We start from the raw sequence: 19,947 nt of genomic DNA, 5'->3' as shown, positions 1-19,947 counted from the left end.
AGCAGCTGCAACCGGCTGGACTGGTAGTGTCCCCGGTATCTGAAGTCCCTACACTACCTGCTTTGGAGTACGGGCGCCAGGGGTATGAGTACCTCCCCCGGCCTGAAAAGTGGCCGGTGCGGCCTGAGCTGAAACCACCCAAGCAGGCCAGTGCAAACAGTCAATATCTGGGCTAAAGCCTCTTGGAGGCCTGGAATCACAATAGGCATAGCTGGTGCCTGAGCTGCCTCGCCGGCTCAACTATATCTGGAACCTGCTCATGAGTTGGAGCAACTGGTGGTTTTACTGGTGCTGCTCTAACTGCTGTACGAGCTACACCTCGACCTCTACTACGGACCCGACCTCTCGTGGCCCTAACTGGTGGCACTGGTGGTTGACCATTTGATCCGGTAGTACGTGTCCTCACCATCTGTGAGAGAATAGAATAACAGAAATTTAATTTTCGGAATCAACAAATTCACACGACAGAATACAAGAAAGTGAAATTTTTTCTAAGGGTTCGGCAGCCTCTCAAAGATAAGTACAGACGTCTCCGTACTGATCCGCAAGACTCTACTAAACATACTCATGACTCGTGAGACCTATGTAACCTAGGCTCTGATACCAACTTATCACGACCCAAAATCCGCATGTCGTGATGGCGCTTATCTCAATACTAGGCAAGCCGATAACCTCAATAAATCACAATAATTTTTTAAGCTTGAAAACATAATGTTTAAATTCAATAGAAAATCCTATAAATACTGATATAAATACACTTCCAAAATCCGGTGTCACTGAGTACATGAGCATCTAAATGATAACATAGTCTGACTGATACAAACATTGTCTGGAAATGTAGAACATTACAATTAACTTAAAGGAAAGAGAGTCAAGGTCTGCGAATGCCAAGCAGCTACCTCGATAGTCTCCAACAGATGAAACCCCAAAATCTAGCAACCGCTGTATCCGGAAGTACCTGAATCTGCACACAAAGTGCAGAGTGTAGTATGAGTACAGCCGACCCCATGTATTTAATAAGTAACAAGACTAACCTTTGGCCTGAAAGTAGTGACGAGCTCAACATGTATAGTCTAATATAGAAATAACAGTACAGAAATGTAGGCATACTTTCAAGTTCAATAGTTAAACTCAGTACAAGTAAAATAGATCAATTCTAAATGATATGAGGAATATGACATCTCTATATCTACATGCCAATGTACATGTTGTATGTGATGCACCTCAATGGAAACCTCGTGTATTCACAATCTCAAAATACTCAATCACTCAGTATTGTATATGGTCAATCCATTCCAGGGAAGATCCATCCCCCATATATATATATATATATATATATATATATATATATATATATATACTGATGGTTAGTCACTCAGTACTGTATAAGGCCAATCAAACCCAAAAATATAAATGCTTCGGGCAAGATCCATGCCCAGCGAAGATCCATCCCTAAGATAAATAAATAAATAAGGCAACTCCATGCCCTGGGAAGTCCATCCCAAATATAAAACATCAACTGCGCTCACTGTGGGGGGTGCAGACTCCGGAGGGCTCCTACAATCCAAGCGCTATATAAAGCCAATATGGCCTACTGCGGCATGCAATCCGATCCCATAACAATAAAGCCTATAAGGCCTGCTGCGGCGTGCAGCCCCGATCCATATAATAATAAATATAATATGGCCTGCAGCGGCGTGCAACTCGATCCCATAAATATCCTCACAATAGATGAACATGACTGAGTATGAAATTTATATATTAAAATAATTAATAGCCTAAACATGATCTCTAATACGAGCCTCAGCTTGATTTCTCTAACACGTGGGGAACATGTGAATAATGACATGATTCTTTGATTATGTAACTCTACGGAATTTATTTAAGTCACAATTTCTATGGTGCACGTCCACACGCTTGTCACCTAGCATGTGCTTCATCTCCAAACAATTCACATAACACGTAATTCAGGGATTCATACCCTCAAAACCAAGTTTAAAAGTGTTACTTTTCTCAAACCGTGCGATTCTTTATTCCAATATGTCTTTGTCTCGCGAATCGGCCTCTGAACGCCTCGAATCTAGTCACAATTAAGTCGATACAGTCAACACAAATTATAGGAATTAATTCCATATGAAAATACTAAAATTTCCAACAAAATCTGAAATTCGAATCGAAATTCGTCAGTGGGGCCCATGTCTCGGAACCCGACAAAAGTTATAAAATATGAACACCCATTCAACCACGAGTCCAACCATACCAAATTTACCAAATTCCAACATCAACTCAACCTCCAAATCTCAAATTCTTATTTTGAAATCCTTAGGCCCAAATCCCCGAATTTCACCTCAAAACATGTAATCTAGTCGAAATACTCGATGATAATTCAATATTATTGAATATCAATGATCACAAGTGACTTACCTCAAGATTTTTCATAAATTCCCGCTCAAATATCGCCTCAACCTGTGGTGAAAATGTCCAAGAATGGCAAAAGTTCGGAACCCTTTATTTTTTTACACTGTCCAGAGGTTCTGCACCTGCGGAATTTTTAACCAATTCTGCGGTTCTTCGTCCGCTTCTGCGACTGCCTTCGCTCCTTCGGACAAGAGTCCACTTCTGCGAAGAAGTTGTCCGCTTCTGCGAAGTAGCTCGCCCCTTCATTTTTCGCTTATGCGGTCACACCTTCGAAGATGCACAACCGCTTCTGCGGTCAGCCACGCGCATCTGCGATCCCAGCCTTTGCCAAGCCAATGTCGCTTCTGCGTATCAAGGCTCGCTTCTGCGAGCTCGCACCTGCGAGATAATTTCCGCAGGTGCGATTGCATCAGTAGGCAGCAAATTTCCAGCTTTGTTCTAAGTCCAAATTTGATCCGTTAACCATCCGAAACTCACTCAAGGCCCCCGGGACCTCAACCAAATATACCAACAAGTCCTAAAATATCATACGAACTTAGTCGAAGACTCAAATCATATCAAACAACGCTAAAACCACGAATCATACCCTAATTCAATCCAAATGAAAAACTAACAAATTTCAACTTCTACATTCGATGCCGAAACCTATCAAATCAAGTCCGATTGACCTTAAATTTTGCACACAAGTCATAAATGGCATAACGGACCTATGAAAATTTTCAAAACTTAATTCCGACCCCGATATCAAAAGGTCAACTCCCGGCCAAACTTTCAAACTTTCAATTTCCTATTTTCGTCATTTCAAGCCTAATTTAACTATGGACTTCCAATTAATTTTTCGGATACATTCCAATGTCCAAAATCATAATACGGAGCTATTGGAATCATCAAAACTCAAGCTTTAAATCTTGGAACTAAGTATTCCAATTCATTCTGAAACCTCCCCGACAAGTCACATAATTATAATTGAACACAAGATAAGCAGTAAATTGGGGAACGAAGTTGTAATACTCAAAAGGAACGGATGGGTCGTTACATTAACGAAGCACAATTCTATTATTTTTAAGTTAATTTGTAAAACGTGCATGTACTATATCAAAACTTTTTTCCCATAAAAAATAGATAAATTATCGCCTTATGCCCATTAAGCCCAAATTATTTACCCGTTTATACCCAAGCCCAAAGAATTTACTTTTCTTGTCACTGCAGCCTAAACTATTTACACGGCCTATCCAATGCCCTTTCCCTTTTCAATTTCTCTTAACAAACATAGCCATACACCTAAACGTTCCCTTTTCCTTTCAAAAATCACCCATAGCTTAGTCTTTTTAGTGGATGATAAAAACCCAGTACAAACCCATCCATTTTCTCAATTGTTTTTAGAATTTTCTATATAAATTTTAAAAGACAAGTTTTTATATTATTTTACATGAGTTTCACTCCAAAATCCTTTTTTTATATTAGTATATTTCGAATTTCTCTTTTCTTATCAGTACTATTATTTACAAACGCTTTCTCTTTTGTGTATTTATTTATATTTCTGAACCCATGTGTTATTGTGGTTATATATTAAGCCTCCCATATCAAAATATTTGTGTGTATTTGAAGCCCACCATTGTTGAGCTTGAAGCTCCTAAATTTAAATATATTTTTTTGAAGATTTGATGTTTAATTCGAATTGGGTGTTGTAAAATAATGCTTATAGCACCTTCAGGAAGTTCATAGTGAAATTTGGTCGCATTGGAGCTGGTTTGAGATACTTGAGAATGAATTTTTCAGCTTAAATCTTAAAGAAAAACACAATTACACAATAGTATATCGCTAAGGTATACGCTATACTGCAACAGTATATTGTAACAGTATGTAATATACTGCAATAGTATATTATAATAATATACAAAAATAATAAAAATATATTGTAATATTATACAATATACTACAATAGTATACTTCGACTAATATTTGTTAAATCATCTGGATGCTATTGTGGAAAGCCAAAATCATGGTTATAGTCCGAATTTGGTTGGTGATAACTAAAAAAAAAATTGTCCTACAATGAAAAAGCTTTGCAGGGGTAGTTTCCCCCTCACAGAGTTAGAAAGGAGATTTACCTCGCTCCGAAGTTCCATAACCGGCTCCAAAGCCTCTCTAACACCTCAAACCGATGTCCATCGATCCAAAACTAGTCAAACAAGGCGCAAACCAATCAAAATATACTCTAATGCCCATAATTAATCAATTTAAACAATTCCCAACTCTCCTCAAAAAGTCGATAAAGTCAACCATCAGGCCCACGTGCCCAGATTCTGAATTATTTTGAAGATAAACCTTACCCATAACATTACTAACTCAGATATATAATTTATTCTTAATTCCATTACTAAAATCGCAGTCAAAATCCAAAATTATCAATTCTAGGTTTTCTATCAAAATCCCACAATTTTCCTAAAGTTTCCTCCTTAAATCCACATATAAATCTTACATTAAGCTCACAACAAGTAGAAAATTACTTACCTTGTTCTACATGATGAAAACTCCTCAAAATCGCCCAAGAACCGAGCTCCAAAAATCCCAAATAAAAATGACGAAATGACCAAGTTCGATCCCATTATGTTCTGCCCAGTTTTCGCTTCTGCAGACATATTCGCGCATCTGCGGCCTCGCTTTTGTGATCCAAAATGCGCATCTGCAGAGTACACTGCCCATCTGAGACATCGTATTTGTGGAAGCATTTTCGCGTCTGCACAGGCGCTTCTGCGATTGCCAAACGCACATCTGCGGACCCGCCTCTTCTTCGTCTTCATTTCTCGCTTATGCGATTCCACAGTTGCGGGAATTTCTTCACACCTACGACCACTGCCTTGTCCCTCCCCATTTCTCTTCTGCGAGCTCGACCTCGCTTCTGCGATGTCGCTTCTGCGACCAACACATCGCAGAAGTGATCACACCAGCTCCTGCCCAGCTTCAGCATTTCTTAAGTCCAAAAAAACCAATCTGTTAACCATCCGACATTCACCCCGAGGCCCCCCGGACATCAACCAAATATATCAATAAGTCCCAAAACACAATACGAACTTAGTCGAGCCTTCAAATCACATCAAACAACGCTAAAATCACGAATCGTACCCCAATTCAAGCTTAATGAACTTTAGAACCTCAAACTTCTACATTCGAAGCCGAAACCTATCAAATCAAGTCCGATTGACCTCAAATTTTGCACACAAGTCATAATTGACATTACAGACCTACTCCCACTTTCGGAATCGAAATCCGACCTCGATATCAAAAAGTCCACTCCCGGTCAAACTTTCCTAAATCATCCAATTTCTAACTTTCGCCAATTGACACCGAAATGACCTACAAACCTCCAAACCGACATCCGGACACGCTCTTAAGACCAAAATCATCATGTGAACCTGTTGGAACCTTCAAATTCCAATTCCGAAGTCATTTACTCAAAAGTCAAATCTTAGTTAATTCTTCCAACTTAAAGCTTCCGAAATTATAATTTTCTTTCCAAATCAACTCCGAATTTTCCGAAATTCAATTCCAACCTCACGTACAATTCATAATACCTGAAGTTAAACTTCTCAAGGTCTCAAACCATTGAACTACATGTTAGAGCTCAAAACGACCGTTCGGATCGTTACACAATACAAAAATGACAGCTAGCAAGATTCTTCCATATCTTTTGTAACAAACTCACATGCTCTCACTCAAAACTCACATGTACATACACACTCTTATTTTCTTGGCCACCAATTAATCGCTATGCCTACACCAATATATCTTCCACTCACTCACTTACACAATTAGGGAACAGACACACACACCCACGAAAAAGGCTGGAAAAGAAACGGAGGAGAACTTTAGAGAAACTTAGGCAATCTTCTTCTTGGCTAACAACTGCCTCACCGCATCTCCTAGACCTCTTTTCTCTAAGTAGTAGCACCTAAAACACACATGAGCTCTCTCATCTTCTTCCATGGGTTTTCCTCCATTTTTTCCATGTAAATCACCCTTTTCTGCACCCAAAACCAGATCTAAAACACCCCTAAACAACCACAAAAACCAGCTCAAACCCAACCCCAAACCCAGCTGAAAAACTGCTGAAAAACAGGCCTAAAACCAGTCCTTCAACACCTGCAAAAACCCAGAAACCAGCCCCGAAATATCATCCCAAACATCACCAAAAACGTATTTGAAAAATCAGCCAAAATCTAGCCCCAAAGAGCTGCGAAATCAGCTGAAAGACTGCTGAAAAAATAGCCAAAAACACAATCCAAAAGCGTCCAATTCTCAGCCCCAAAAACACCTCAAGGCAGCCTCCTTTTCCACATCGCATAACAGCGTTTTTCGAGTTGAGGGAGGAGGTCGCCGTTGTTGGTTTCCAAGTTGTAGCTATCGTTGTTGTTTCGATCGTTGCGTTGCAGAAATTTTAAATTTCGGATTCAATCAATACAAGGTTCATTTGTGCTTCTATGTTCCATCCTTTATCATGCTATGCATTCATTTTTGTTTCTTTTGTTTATTAGCCACGTAATACTCTATTTTAGTGTGATGGTTGTGTTTGCTTTATTGTCTTTGGGCTATTATCTAAGTGCTATAAGTTAGTAGGTTTAGTTCATCAGATCTATGTAGAAAGTATTTGTTTCACGCAGCCCGAAGGCAATTTTTTTGGGGCTCACATAAATTAGGTAAGACTGTAAGGGTTTACCGGTATTAAATTAGACTTAATTTAAAAGGGGTTTAGCTCATGTAATTCTACTAAGTGGCTATGGTCATAAAGGTCACAAGCATTGAGTCATGAGTTAGATAATTGACGAGCTAAAAACAGAATACAAAATTATGCTCGTTAGTCGAATATAGTATAAAAAATATCGTATTCACAGGGATTGGATTTAAACAGTGTTTTCGTAGCTTCTAGTTTTAATTGCTATCCAAGATGATCAACAATTTAGAGTTGTGTGATTTAAAACTAAAATTTACTAAAAATCTAAACTATTGGCTAATGACAATCGCAACAAGAGTAAGCAAGAAGATATCAAAGGGAGAAAATAGGGGTTGATTGGATAGGTGTAAGATACTTGTTTGGGAATTAATTCTAGTTACTTCACTTCTATGGTTCAAGTGATTCTCTCGAATTCACTCTATTATATTCAAACAATCAAAAGAAACTCCTCTCTCGATTAAGTTTCAACCTTACGATATGAACTAAGTTAAGCTTGGTGAATATATGCAAGAATTCGTAGTGGATTGATCCTTAGGAGAACCTCTTTCGATTATCCTCCTAACTAGGTCTAAACATTAATTCAACTAGCCTCTTTCGATTACTAACAAGAATCAATGAATTCAACCAATAAGATAATGCAGAACATCACAAATTATGCCTCTTTCGATTACATAAACAAGTGAATATATATGCAGCAATAAAAACACCCAAAACGATTTAATACATAAAATTAGAGTTAATATCCACAAACAATTCTCAAAATACAAAATTCATCAATCCCTAAGAAGAATTACTCTATGGATATGGAGAAATTCATCACAATTAAGTTTAAGTCAAAGAAAAATATAAAACATCCAAACCCTTGTCTTGAGTGAGGATGAATAGTGAAATCCTTGTGCTCTTGCTTCTCCCTGTTCTCCTTAGCTTCCTTATGTCTAAATTATGTCTAAAGTCCTCAAAAAACCATTTTTCAATGTATATATACCAAGTAGGGTCGGGCCCAAACAAATATATCTTCTCCTACGCGAAAAAGTACACTTTTTCGGAGTTGGACGTGCGCGGCCGCGCACCTGGAAGTGTGTCCGCGCACTTGGCCGCACACTTTTCACACTGTTCTGCCCCATATGCGTGGTCAGTGCACGGCCGTACACTTGCCGAGCACTTTTCACCCTGTTCTGTTAGGACTTTGAAACAACGTTAAACATGAAAGTTATAACCCTTTGAATTAGCTTTCCAACAATATATTGTGGAGCACAAACGGAGTTCCGAGAGAAGAGTTATGTGCATTTTACTAGACACAGCGCAATATGCCTGCTCGATTCTTCGTTCATTCTTAAGTATCATCCGTTGATCAACGAACACGATCCCGGCTTAATTACTTGGGCTTTTACTCATATTTCAAAGCTCCAAATCACTTGAATTCATTCCATAACATCTACATAGCTCGGAATCGCTCATACAAGGCATAAAACACATAATTAATGCAAAATACTAGCGATTAAAGCTCAAACTCAACTAAAGTGCAGTAAATTGGAATGCAATAATCGACTAAAACATGAGATTATAGCCTAATATCAACACCCCACACTTAAACCATTGCTCGTCCTCGAGCAATCAAACCACACTTTATATAGACACAACCTTACTAAGCAATTCTCCTAACTCATCACACCAAGAATATTTAAAATAGACTAAGCACAATAGTGTAACATCTTCACCTCAAGATTTGACTCACAAGTTCCACGCATTATTCACAACTCACTAACTTACTCTAACATAGAGGTCAATAACATTACCTTTCCTTCATAAATCATGTGCCCTCACACAACAATAGAGAGTAGTTCCACAAACAATAAAATTCAAGAACAATTAGGAACTCAAGATAGAAAGAATTCACTCACTCTCAGAAACGACATTCATGTGCCACAAAAGATGCACCATAGGCTTGCCCGTAGTGTACTACTCTACTAATTGAGCTCATTCAGTCAAGGATCAAGTAGGACTTTTAACTGGTTGTAATGTAGGTTGCGGAACGGGTAGGATACATTTAGATATAAGAGTGACTACACATCCCTAAGCACTTTAATGCATATACTTTGACATTCAAAACCCCACACTTATGTCAAACCATACTCCACCTTGACATCAACATGCATTAACTCCCCAAATTATTTAAGCACCATTACATCAAGAGTTACCACTTATCAATGAATCTCGTTCACAATAATACAACTATTTTTTTTTCTTTTCCTGTTCAATTCAAGTGGCTTTTACTTTTTCAAAAAAAGTGCACATTTCTCCTTGTTTCATTAGTTCCACTCAAAAGCCAACCCAACCACCCCACACTTTAACTTTTACAAAGTTCATTATAAGTGCTCATGAGAGGTACAAGGTTCAAATAGATGGTCAATTCAAACAAAAGGGTAAGGCTTGTAATGTGGTTACCAAAGAAACAAGATTACATGCTCAAAGGGGTTAACTAAGATACATAACAGTTAGGTGGGTAAAACATATTGCTGGCTCAACAAAAAAATGCCTATAGCATTTCCAAGACTGACTAAACTACTATATCGTTTTGCAAATACACGGGGCAAGTTCTAGACATCAAATGCAATGCATAGAATCATACAAACCTCACACACACATGGCACATAACTCACTCAAGATTGGATTCATCAAGACACTCTAGTCAAAGCAGTTAAGTAAAGTTAAGTCATATACTTTAAGGTACTTACACAAGAGTCAAAAAATGAGCCTAAGCGTCACAACCAAAGCACTCACTCTTCTCAAGGCATAACCAAGTCAAGAAATATTGATTTCAATTCAAACTAAAGCACAAGGTTTCTTACACCTAACAAAAATAAAAACTAACTACACCTGGTTCAAACAAAACCCTTGGAAAAGAACCGCAGTACAAAGAAAAACCAAGAGGGAATTCATACACTAACTACAAAAGAAAATCTTTTTGTATTTTTCTTTCGACTTAATTCCCTCAAGAAACCCGTCGAATGATATCCATCATCAGGAAAAGACGAAAATTTTAATTTTTTTTATGAATTTTCAATATTTTTCTAACTACTAAAAAGCAAAAACTAACACATATACATGCAACATACAAATATCCCCCACCCCACACTTTAAGTTGTGGCATGTCCCCATGACACACAATTAAAAATCATAAAAGTAGAGGAAACTTCCCCGAATCTCTAGTCGGGGTCTGAATCAAAGTCGGGCTTCATTCCACGTGCCCGAACTAGTGCACACATCCATGCAGACAGCTTCTTCTCAACCTTTTTGGGGTACACCCCACACTTGTCTTTCTCAATCACTGGAGCCTTCTCTTTTGAACTCTTCACCTTCTACTCAACACTTGCAGCTGCTTCTCCTTTTTCACCCCAGTTGCTACATTCATCTCAAGCGTCATTATCTCCTCACCCACTCTAAGCATGAGTTTTTTATCATGTATATCCAGTATAGCTCTACCCGTTGCTAAAAATGGTCTTCCTAGGATGAGGGGGACCTCTTTGTCCTCCTCCATATTCACCACTATGAAATCTACAGAAAATATGAACTTATGCACCCGCACCAAAATATCTTCTACTATCCCCTCGGGTGTTATAGTCGTTTGGTCTGCCAGCTGCAAAGATATTGGCACCGACCTTATCTCTCCAATCTCCTTCTCCAGTTTCCTGTAAATAGACAATGGTATTAGATTAATTGAGGCACTAGAGTCACATAAAGATTTATCAAAGTTAAGAGTAACTAAAGAGCAGGGTATAGTAAAGCTCCCTGGATCTCCACACTTTTGTGGGAGTTTATTTTGCAATATTGCACTACAATGCTCTGTGAGCTTGACCACTGAGGTCTTTTCTATCTTCCTCTTCTTTGTAAGGATCTCGTTCAAGAACTTTACATAAGCTGGCATTTGTGAGAGAACATCAGTGAATGGCAGGTTTACATTAACCTGTCTTAGCATATCTAGAAATATCTCAAACTGCTTGTCCAGCTTTTCTCTATAGAGATTTTGAGGAAAAGGTAGAGCAGGCATGTGCTTACTCTCTTCATTAGTGTCCTCCCTTATTGAAGTTTCCTCCTTTTTCTTTTTCTCAGCTCCCTTCTTGCTTTTCTTCTTCTCAGTCTTTTTATCATCATCTTCAATTTTCAGCTCCTTCCCACTTTCTTTTTCATGCACAACTTCTTTTTGAATTGGAGTGGGATCCTTCAGCACTTGTCCGCTTCTCAAGGTCACAGCATTTACCGTTTCTTTGGGATTCTTTTCAGTATCATCAGGCAGAGTACCTGGGATCCTCTCAGATAATACAGTTGCAATTTGTCCCACTTGTCTCTCCAAATTATGCAAACCTATCCCAAGTTCTTTGATAGCTGCCCCATGAGCATCTAATCTTTTATCAGTCTTGATAATAAAGGATTTCATTAGATCTTCTAACCCAGACTGAATTGGTTGTTGAGGCTGAAACTGCGGCCTCTGCTGATTCACAAAACCAGGAGGTCCTTGAAATCTGGAGTTATTTTGTTTCCATGAATTTGTTGTACCCCCAGGTGAACTCCATGAAACAACGGGGTGCTTCTGACCCATTGCATTGAAATTGTAATTACCCACAGCATTAACTTCCTCCATTGAAGCTTGACACTCATGAGTAGGGTATCCTTTTCCACATATATCACATGCTGCATGAGGCTCATTATGTATTGAAGCTAAGGTTAACTTCCTTATTTCTTTTGCCATGGCATCAAGTTGTACCTGCACAAATGTGTTAGGATTAACCTGGTGAACACCAGTTGATCTTCTTCTTTCAGCAATCTCCGAGGGCCACTGATTTGCATCTTCATACAACTTATCTAGAATAGTGACTATCTCCTCTAGAGTCTTCTTTATCAATGGACCTCCAGCTACATTGCTCAATGTCCTGCGTGAAGTAGGTGTCAATACATCCTAAAAATCCTGGAGTTGCATCCAGAGTTCAATTCCGCTGTGTTGACACTTTCGCACAATCTCTTTAAACCTCTCACATGCTTCAAACACCGTCTCAGTCTCATTCTGGCAAAAGTTATGGATTTCTCTTATAAACTTGCTCGTTTTAGCTGAGGAGAAATATTTAGCAAGCAACTTTGAGGTCATCTCCTCCCATGTTCTAATTGATCCTTGGGGCAAGCTTCGAAACCAGTGCTTTGCATCATCTTTCAGAGTGAAAGGGAATTCCCTTAAGTACACTGCATCTTGTGACACACCATTGTATTGAAAGGTGTTCATGATCTCCTCGAAGTCCATTAGATTATTGTTTGGATCTTCGTTTATCTTTTCCTTGAAGACACATTTGTTTTGGAGGGTTTGAAGTAACCCTTGCTTCAGCTCAAAATTATTGGCTGCAACTGGAGGTGGTCTCACACTTGATAAACCTTGGTTGTATACCGGTCTAGCATAATCACCAAGTGGTCTCCCTTGGTCGGGAGCTACGTTTCTGAATTGGTCTACACCCACGGGCTGATTCTGAGCTATTCTTCGAGCTCTCTCCTCCTCATAAGCAATTTGTGCACCTCTGAGTGCTGCTTCTTCAGCATCTTTTGCAGTTTTCTCTCTGAGTTGGACTGCCTCTTTCGCAGCCAAATCAACATTATCATCATCTCCTGCCATCTTTTCTTTGGTTGAGGATTGCCCAACCGTTTCTATATTCTCGAAGAGATTTCTTTCCTTCCTCAACTGTCGCAGATGTTTCTCGATTTCTGGTTCGTATAGTTGCAATTCCTTCCCAGAAGATCGGGTCATACACCAATCTAACTTGTAGCATGCGCGCAGTCAAAGAACACCCAAACGTAAAAAGAGAAAAATAAAATTAAAATAAAACAAAGATTCTTGAATTAGCACTACAAACTATTTCAAACACTATTGATTGCAAATCCTCGGCAACGGCGCCAAAATTTGACGAGCTAAAAACATAACACAAAATTATGCTCGCTAACCGAATATAGTATAGAAATATCGTATCCACAGGGATTGAATTTAAATAGTGTTTTCGTAGTTTCTAGTTTTAATTACTATCCAAGATGATCAACAATTTAGAGTTGTGTGATTTAAAACTAAAATTTACTAAAAGTCTAAACTATTGGCTAATGACAATCGCAACAAGAGTAAGCAAGAAGATATCAAAGGGAGAAAATAGGGGTTAATTGGATAGGTGTAAGATACTTGTTTGGGAATTAACTCTAGTTACTTCACTTCTATAGTTCAAGTAAGTCTCTCGAATTCACTCTATTATGTTCAAACAATCTGTAGAAACTCCTCTCTCGATTAAGTCTCAACCTTACGATATGAACTAAGTCAAGTTTGGTGAATATATGCAAGAATTCGTAGTGGATTGATCCTTAGGAGAACCTCTTTCGATTATCCTCCTAACTAGGTCTAAACATTAATTCAACTAGCCTCTTTCGATTACTAACAAGAATCAATGAATTCAACCAATAAGATAATGTAGAACATCGCAAATTATGCCTCTTTAGATTACATAAATAAGTGAATATATATGCAGCAATAAAAACACCCAAAACGATTCAATATATAAAACTAGAGTTAATATCCACAAACAATTCTCAAAATACCAAATTCATCAATCCCTAAGAAGAATTACTCCATGGATATGGAGAAATTCATCATAATTAAGTTTAAGTAAAAGGAAAACATAAAACATCCAAACCCTTGTCTTGAGTGAGAATGAATGGTGAAATCCTTGTGCTCTTGCTTCTCCCTCTTCTCCTTAGCTTTCTTAGGTCTAAATTATGTCAAAAGTCCTCAAAATACCATTTTTCCATGTATATATACCAAGTAGGGTCGGGCCCAAACAAATATACCTTCTCCAATGCGAAAAAGTATACTTTTTTGGAGTTGGACGTGCGCGGCCGTGCACCTGGAAGTGTGCCCGCGCACTTGGCCGCGCACTTTTCACACTGTTCTGCCCCATATGCGCGGTCAGTGCACGGCCGCACATTTTTCGCGCACTTTTCACCCTGTTCTGTTGGGACTTTGAAATAACGTAAAGCATAAAATTTATAGCCCTTTGAATTAGCTTTCCAACAATATATTGTGGAGCCCAAACGGAGTTCCGAGCGAAGAGTTATGTGCATTTTACTAGACACTGCGCAATATGCCTCCTCGATTTTTCGTTCGTTCTTAACTATCATCCGTTGATCCCCGAATACGATCCCGACTTAATTCCTTGGGTTTTTACTCAGACTTCAAATCTTCAAAGCACTTGAATTCATTTCATAACATCTACATAGTTCAAAATTACTCCTACAAGGCATAAAACACACAATTAGTGCAAAACACTATCGATTAAAGCTCAAACTCAACTAAAGTGCAATAAATTGGAATGTAATAATCGACTAAAATATGAGATTATAACCTACCATCAATAATTTAATATTGCTTTGTTCCTTTGCTAGATAATTTAATATTGTTGTGTTCTTTTGTTAATCTATTCTTTTCTAATTTCTCATTAAGTCTTCTAAAGGTAATTCAAGAATGTATGAGTCGGCCTTCAATATTAATAGCTAGGCCACCCTTCCATAATAAACTGTCACAACCCAAAATCCAACTAGCCGTGATGGCACCTAACCCAACCCGTTAGGTAAGCTAATTTATAAATATCTGATTCAAATAATATTTAACTAACTCTATTGTCTCCTCAGAGACTGGTAGTACAAATCATGAGTTTCTAAGATTAGAATTTACAAATCTGGTATGAAATAAATTTATCATCTGTTCAAAATGTACATAAACAGATTCTTATAATTCTAAGGCTACCATAAACAAGAGGCAGCTACAACCAGAATGCAAGTACGTCTTCAATTTCAGCTCTCGTCAAATACAGCATCATCAGCAGCCAACATCTGCACGCAAGGTGCAGAAGTGTAGTATGAGTACAACCGACCCCATGTACTCAATAAGTAACAAACCTAATCTTAGGTTGAAAGTAGTGACGAGCTTGCACCAATGTCAGAGTCCACTCTAATAACCAATAACATCTCATAACAATACAATTTAAAGCAGCACAAGTAATAACTCAATAATAGAATGCTCAGTTTGTATACAATTCCGGAAAATAAACTTTTCAAGTATAACAGTAAAACTCAAATCCTTTGCCGAAAATCACCAAAAATATGAGTAAGTCTGAAAATAGTAATTTTTTCAAAATTCCTTTCAACAGTAAATAAGATGTTTCATTTTCTTTCCACATAGCCAATGGAAAATGCATCAATATGCCTGTATGCCAATATGTGTGAGGAGTCATGAATGACGCGATACTGTACAGCATGAGAAAAATGCATCTTTATGCATGTATGTCAAGTGTGCATGTCAATGCGATGCAACTCAGTGATAAAACCATATGCATACTCGCAGAGTATCATTTCACTCAGTCCTTCCAGTCACTCAGTCCTCACAGTCACTCAATCCTCCCAATCGCTCTGCACTCGTACTCGGCACTAGCACTCAGTAGGTACCTGTGCTCATTGGGGGTGTGTACAGACTCCGGAGGAGCTCCTTCAGCCCAAGCGCTATAATATGCACGGACAACTCACGTGATGCACGGACAACTCACATGCTATAGTATCAATATATGTATCCGCACGGACAACTCACGTGCTATAATAAAGCCTATAAGGCCTGCTGCAGGGGGCAGCCCCGATCCACATAATAATAAAGTATATAAAGCCAATATGGCCTGCTGCGGTGTGCAGCCCGATCCCATAATTATCCTCACAATCAGGCCCTCAACCTCACACAGTCATCAATCTCTCCAGCCTCTCTCTCATGGGCTCACAATGCCATGATAATAGCCCGAAAATGATGATATGATGTATTAGTAAATAACACAAAGGCTGAGATATGATATGTAATGACATGAATATGACTGAGTATATTCAGGGTTCATACCCTCAGCTCCAAGATTAGAATAGGTACTTACCTCGAACAAGACGAATCTAATGCCGAGCAAGCTAAACAATACTCCAGAAATCCCATCCTACGTGTATCAACTCCTGAAAGGCTCGAATCCGGCCACAATAAATTTGATTCACTCCATACAATTTATAGGAATTAATTCCATATCAAAATACTAATATTTTCCCACAAAATCCGAAATTACACTCCAAAAATCGCCCGTGGGGCCCATATCTCGGAATCCGACGAAACTCACAAAATCTGACAACCCATCCAATTACAAGTTCAACCATATAAATTTCACTAAATTCCGACTCCAAATCGATATTCAAAACTCAAAAAATTATTTTATGAAATTATAGGAATTTCCTTCGATTTCTCTTGAAGATTCGATAATCTTACACCAAAAATGAAGATTAATTCATGAAATATAATCACAAGGGAGTCAAGAACACTTATCCCAAGTTGTGTGAAAAACTTCCTCTCCAAAATCACCCAAACCGAACTCCAAAATCCGAAAATGAGTGAAAATATCGAACCCTTGAACTTAAAGGATTCTGCGCAGCAATTTCGCAGATGCGGTCAAGAGGTCGCACCTGTGACCCTCGCTTCTGCGAGAATAGCTTGGCTAGTCCAGATCGCTTCTGCGATGCCTAGGACCACACATGCGGTCGCGCTTTTGCGCAACAGGCACCGCACCTGCGAAGACCCTCGCTTTTGCGACCATCGCACCTGCGAGCCCTTTTCCGCAGGTGCGATTACACCAGAACCAGCAAATCCTCAGCAATTCTTCAACTTCGAATCTTGATCCGTTAACCACTCAAAATCAACCCGAGGTCCCCGAGACCTCAACCAAACATACCAACAAGTCTTATATCCCAATACGAACTTAGTTGAACTCTCAAATCACCTCAAATAACTTCAAAAATACGAACTACACACGGATCCAAGCCTAATGAACTTCGAAATTTCCAAATTCTACAAATGAAGCCGAAACCTATCAAATCACGTCCGATTGACCGTAAATTTTGTACACAAGTCACATTTGACATAACGAAACTATTTAAATTTCCAGAATCGGATTTCGACCCCGATATCAAAAAGTCAACTCCCCGGTCAAATTTTCCAAAAAATTCAACTATCGCCATTTCAAGCCTAATTCCACTACAGACCTCCAAAAAAAATCCGGACACGCTCATAAGTCCAAAATCACCATACGGAGCTACTAGAATCATCAGAAATCGAATATGAGGTTGTTTACTTATAGATCAACATCTGGTCGACTTTTCCAACTTAAGTTTTCCATTTAAGAGACTAAGTATCTCATTTCACTCTAAATTCTCTCCGGACTCGAACTAACTAACCCGATAAGTCATACAACAGCTATAAAAGCACAAACGGAGCAGTAAATAGGGGAACATGGCTGTAATACTCAAAACGACGAGTCGGGTCATTACATAAACGTACTTCTTCCACAAATTAATATCCATAAACCATGACCTCCACAACAACCCCAAACCTTAGGAAACAACTTATGAACATCACTAGTATGCTTTAGGCATGTATTAACAAATTAGTTATCGTGATTATGTACACGTTCGCGTGACATAGTTATAATTTTCCAAATTAAAGGTAAAGTATGCATTCGCGCGACTTTGGTCAAACAATCTTAATAATTAATAAAGCATGATTAATTGTGTACATGTACGCGTGACATGATTTTAGCGCACTAAATAAAATGGAGTCACGCACATGTGATCCGTTTCAAAGATAAATCCATAAACGCCACAATTAAAAGCGGTAAAAAGTAAAATACACATAGGTTCTGAAATACGTAATTAAACAATTAATTAAATCAGATATGATTAAAAGCGACTGTGCTAAAATTACGGAATCCGGGAGTGCATCACACCTTCTCCCGGGTTAACAGAATTCCTTACCCGGTCTTCTGGTTTTGCAGACTTAAACGGAGTCAATTTTCTCGATTTGGGATTTTAAAATAAACCGGTGACTTAGGACACCATAATAATTATCCCAAGTGGCGACTCTAATTATATAAATAATCACATTTCAAATAATGTCACTTTAATTGGAAAAATGAAAAAGAAAGTGTGGCGCCATTTTGAATGTCATATTTTTTGTCGAAAGAATCCAGATAGATTATGACTATCCAGCTTGTGTATTCAAAATACAGATATTCGTATTTTCTTTTCAATGATGCACTATTGCTGAAAATGATTGGATAAAGAGCTATATTTATTTTATTTCAAGTGAAAATATTATTATTCATATAATAATTAAGAATGGCACAAATAATAAATTGAAAGGAGCTTCTAAATGAGTTTAAAGTGAGAATATTAATTAGAGATACAACTATAGATGAAACACGATATCATTAACTCGTTAATATTGTATGGGGTAAAAAGGCAAAACTAGCTCTTATTCAAAGAAACAATATTCTTTCTTTAGCTCTTCATATTGCTCTTGTTATTGCATTCGGAGGAGTTCAGGCCATAATCAGGTTTGTGTTTTCTTCTAATTTGTTTTAATTAACTTACTTCTGTTACGTGATTATTTTATACTTTTGGATCAAATTAATTCATGTGTTTATAAACCACGTTACAAATTCAATTATACCGTTTACGAATAAACAATTACCACATTTGTCGCTCATTCTTAAAAACTAATAAATTTCATAGTAACACGTATCAAAATTTAAATTAAAAGTCAAACCTAACCTAATTAACGAAGCACAATTCTACTATTTTCAGTTAATTTGTAAAACGTGCATGTAATATATCAAAACGTTTTTTCCTATAAAAAAATAGAGAAATTATCACCTTATGCACATTAAGCCCAAATTATTTACTCGTTTATACCCAAACCCAAATGATTTACTTTTCCTACATATGTAGCCTAAACTATTTACACGGCCTACCCAATCCCCTTTGTCTTTTCAATTTCTCTAAACAAACATAGCCACACCCAAACGTTGCCTTCCCTTTCAAAAAACACTCATAGCTTAGTCTTTTTAGTGGATGATGAAAACTCAATACAAACCCATCCATTTTCTCAAACTTTTTATTTAGAATTTTCTATATAAATTTTAAAAGACAAGTTTTCATATTATTTTACATGAGTTTCACTCTTATATTAGTATATTTCAAATTTATCTTTTCCTATAAGTACTATTTTTTTCAAATACTTTTTTTGTGTGTATTTATTTGTATTTATGACCTCATGTGTTGTTGTGATTATATATTAAGCTTCCCATATCAATTTTTTTTGTGTGTTTGAAGACCCACCATTATTGAGCATGAAGCTCCTAAATTTAAAATTTTATTTTGATGTTTAATTCGAAGTGAGTGTTGTAATATATTGCTTATAGTACCTTCAGGAAGTTCATGGTGAAATTTGGTCAAATTGGAGTTGGTTTGAGGTACTTGAGAATAAATTTTTCAACTGAAATCTTAAAGAAGAACACAGTTACACAATAGTATATTGTTACGGTATACACTATACTATAAGAGTGTACAGCTATACTGCAATAGTATACTGTAATAATATATAATATACTGCAATAGTAAATTATAATAATATGCAAAAATAATAAAAAATATACTGTAATATTATACAATATACTACAATAGTATACTTCTGTAATGACCTGACCGGTCGTTTTACTTTATAGATCCATGTTCTCCTAAATAAGACTCCTCGTATGTTCTTTTACTATTTTATGACTTGCGAGGATGATTAGTCCGGGATTTGGAAAGGTTCGAGTTGAAATCGGAACACTTGGTTCCTTAAGGTTGGCCAAAAGGGGCTAAGTTTGACTTGA

At 37.7% G+C, this 19,947-nt stretch overlaps 1 protein-coding gene and 1 long non-coding RNA gene across 2 annotated transcripts; both read right to left on the bottom strand.

Moving 5' to 3' along the window:
* Window positions 1-774: 774 nt before the first annotated feature.
* LOC138906558 (uncharacterized) lies at window positions 775-6,899 on the bottom strand. Its single transcript, XR_011414012.1, has 3 exons — window positions 4,933-6,899; window positions 4,530-4,600; window positions 775-964 (listed from the first exon to the last, which is right to left on the bottom strand). It is a non-coding gene; the product is annotated as an uncharacterized lncRNA (long non-coding RNA).
* A 3,603-nt stretch (window positions 6,900-10,502) lies between these two features.
* Window positions 10,503-12,803, bottom strand: LOC138905115 (uncharacterized). Its single transcript, XM_070193618.1, has 2 exons — window positions 12,175-12,803; window positions 10,503-12,078 (listed from the first exon to the last, which is right to left on the bottom strand). The coding sequence occupies exons 1-2, from the start codon at window positions 12,801-12,803 to the stop codon at window positions 10,503-10,505; spliced, it is 2,205 nt and encodes a 734-aa protein (XP_070049719.1).
* Window positions 12,804-19,947: the final 7,144 nt, after the last annotated feature.

This window comes from Nicotiana tomentosiformis, chromosome 2, assembly GCF_000390325.3.
Source record: "Nicotiana tomentosiformis chromosome 2, ASM39032v3, whole genome shotgun sequence".
Lineage (NCBI taxonomy): Eukaryota > Viridiplantae > Streptophyta > Magnoliopsida > Solanales > Solanaceae > Nicotiana > Nicotiana tomentosiformis.
Note: the sequence above shows the minus strand (reverse complement) of the source record. Positions and strands in the feature narration are given on the sequence as shown.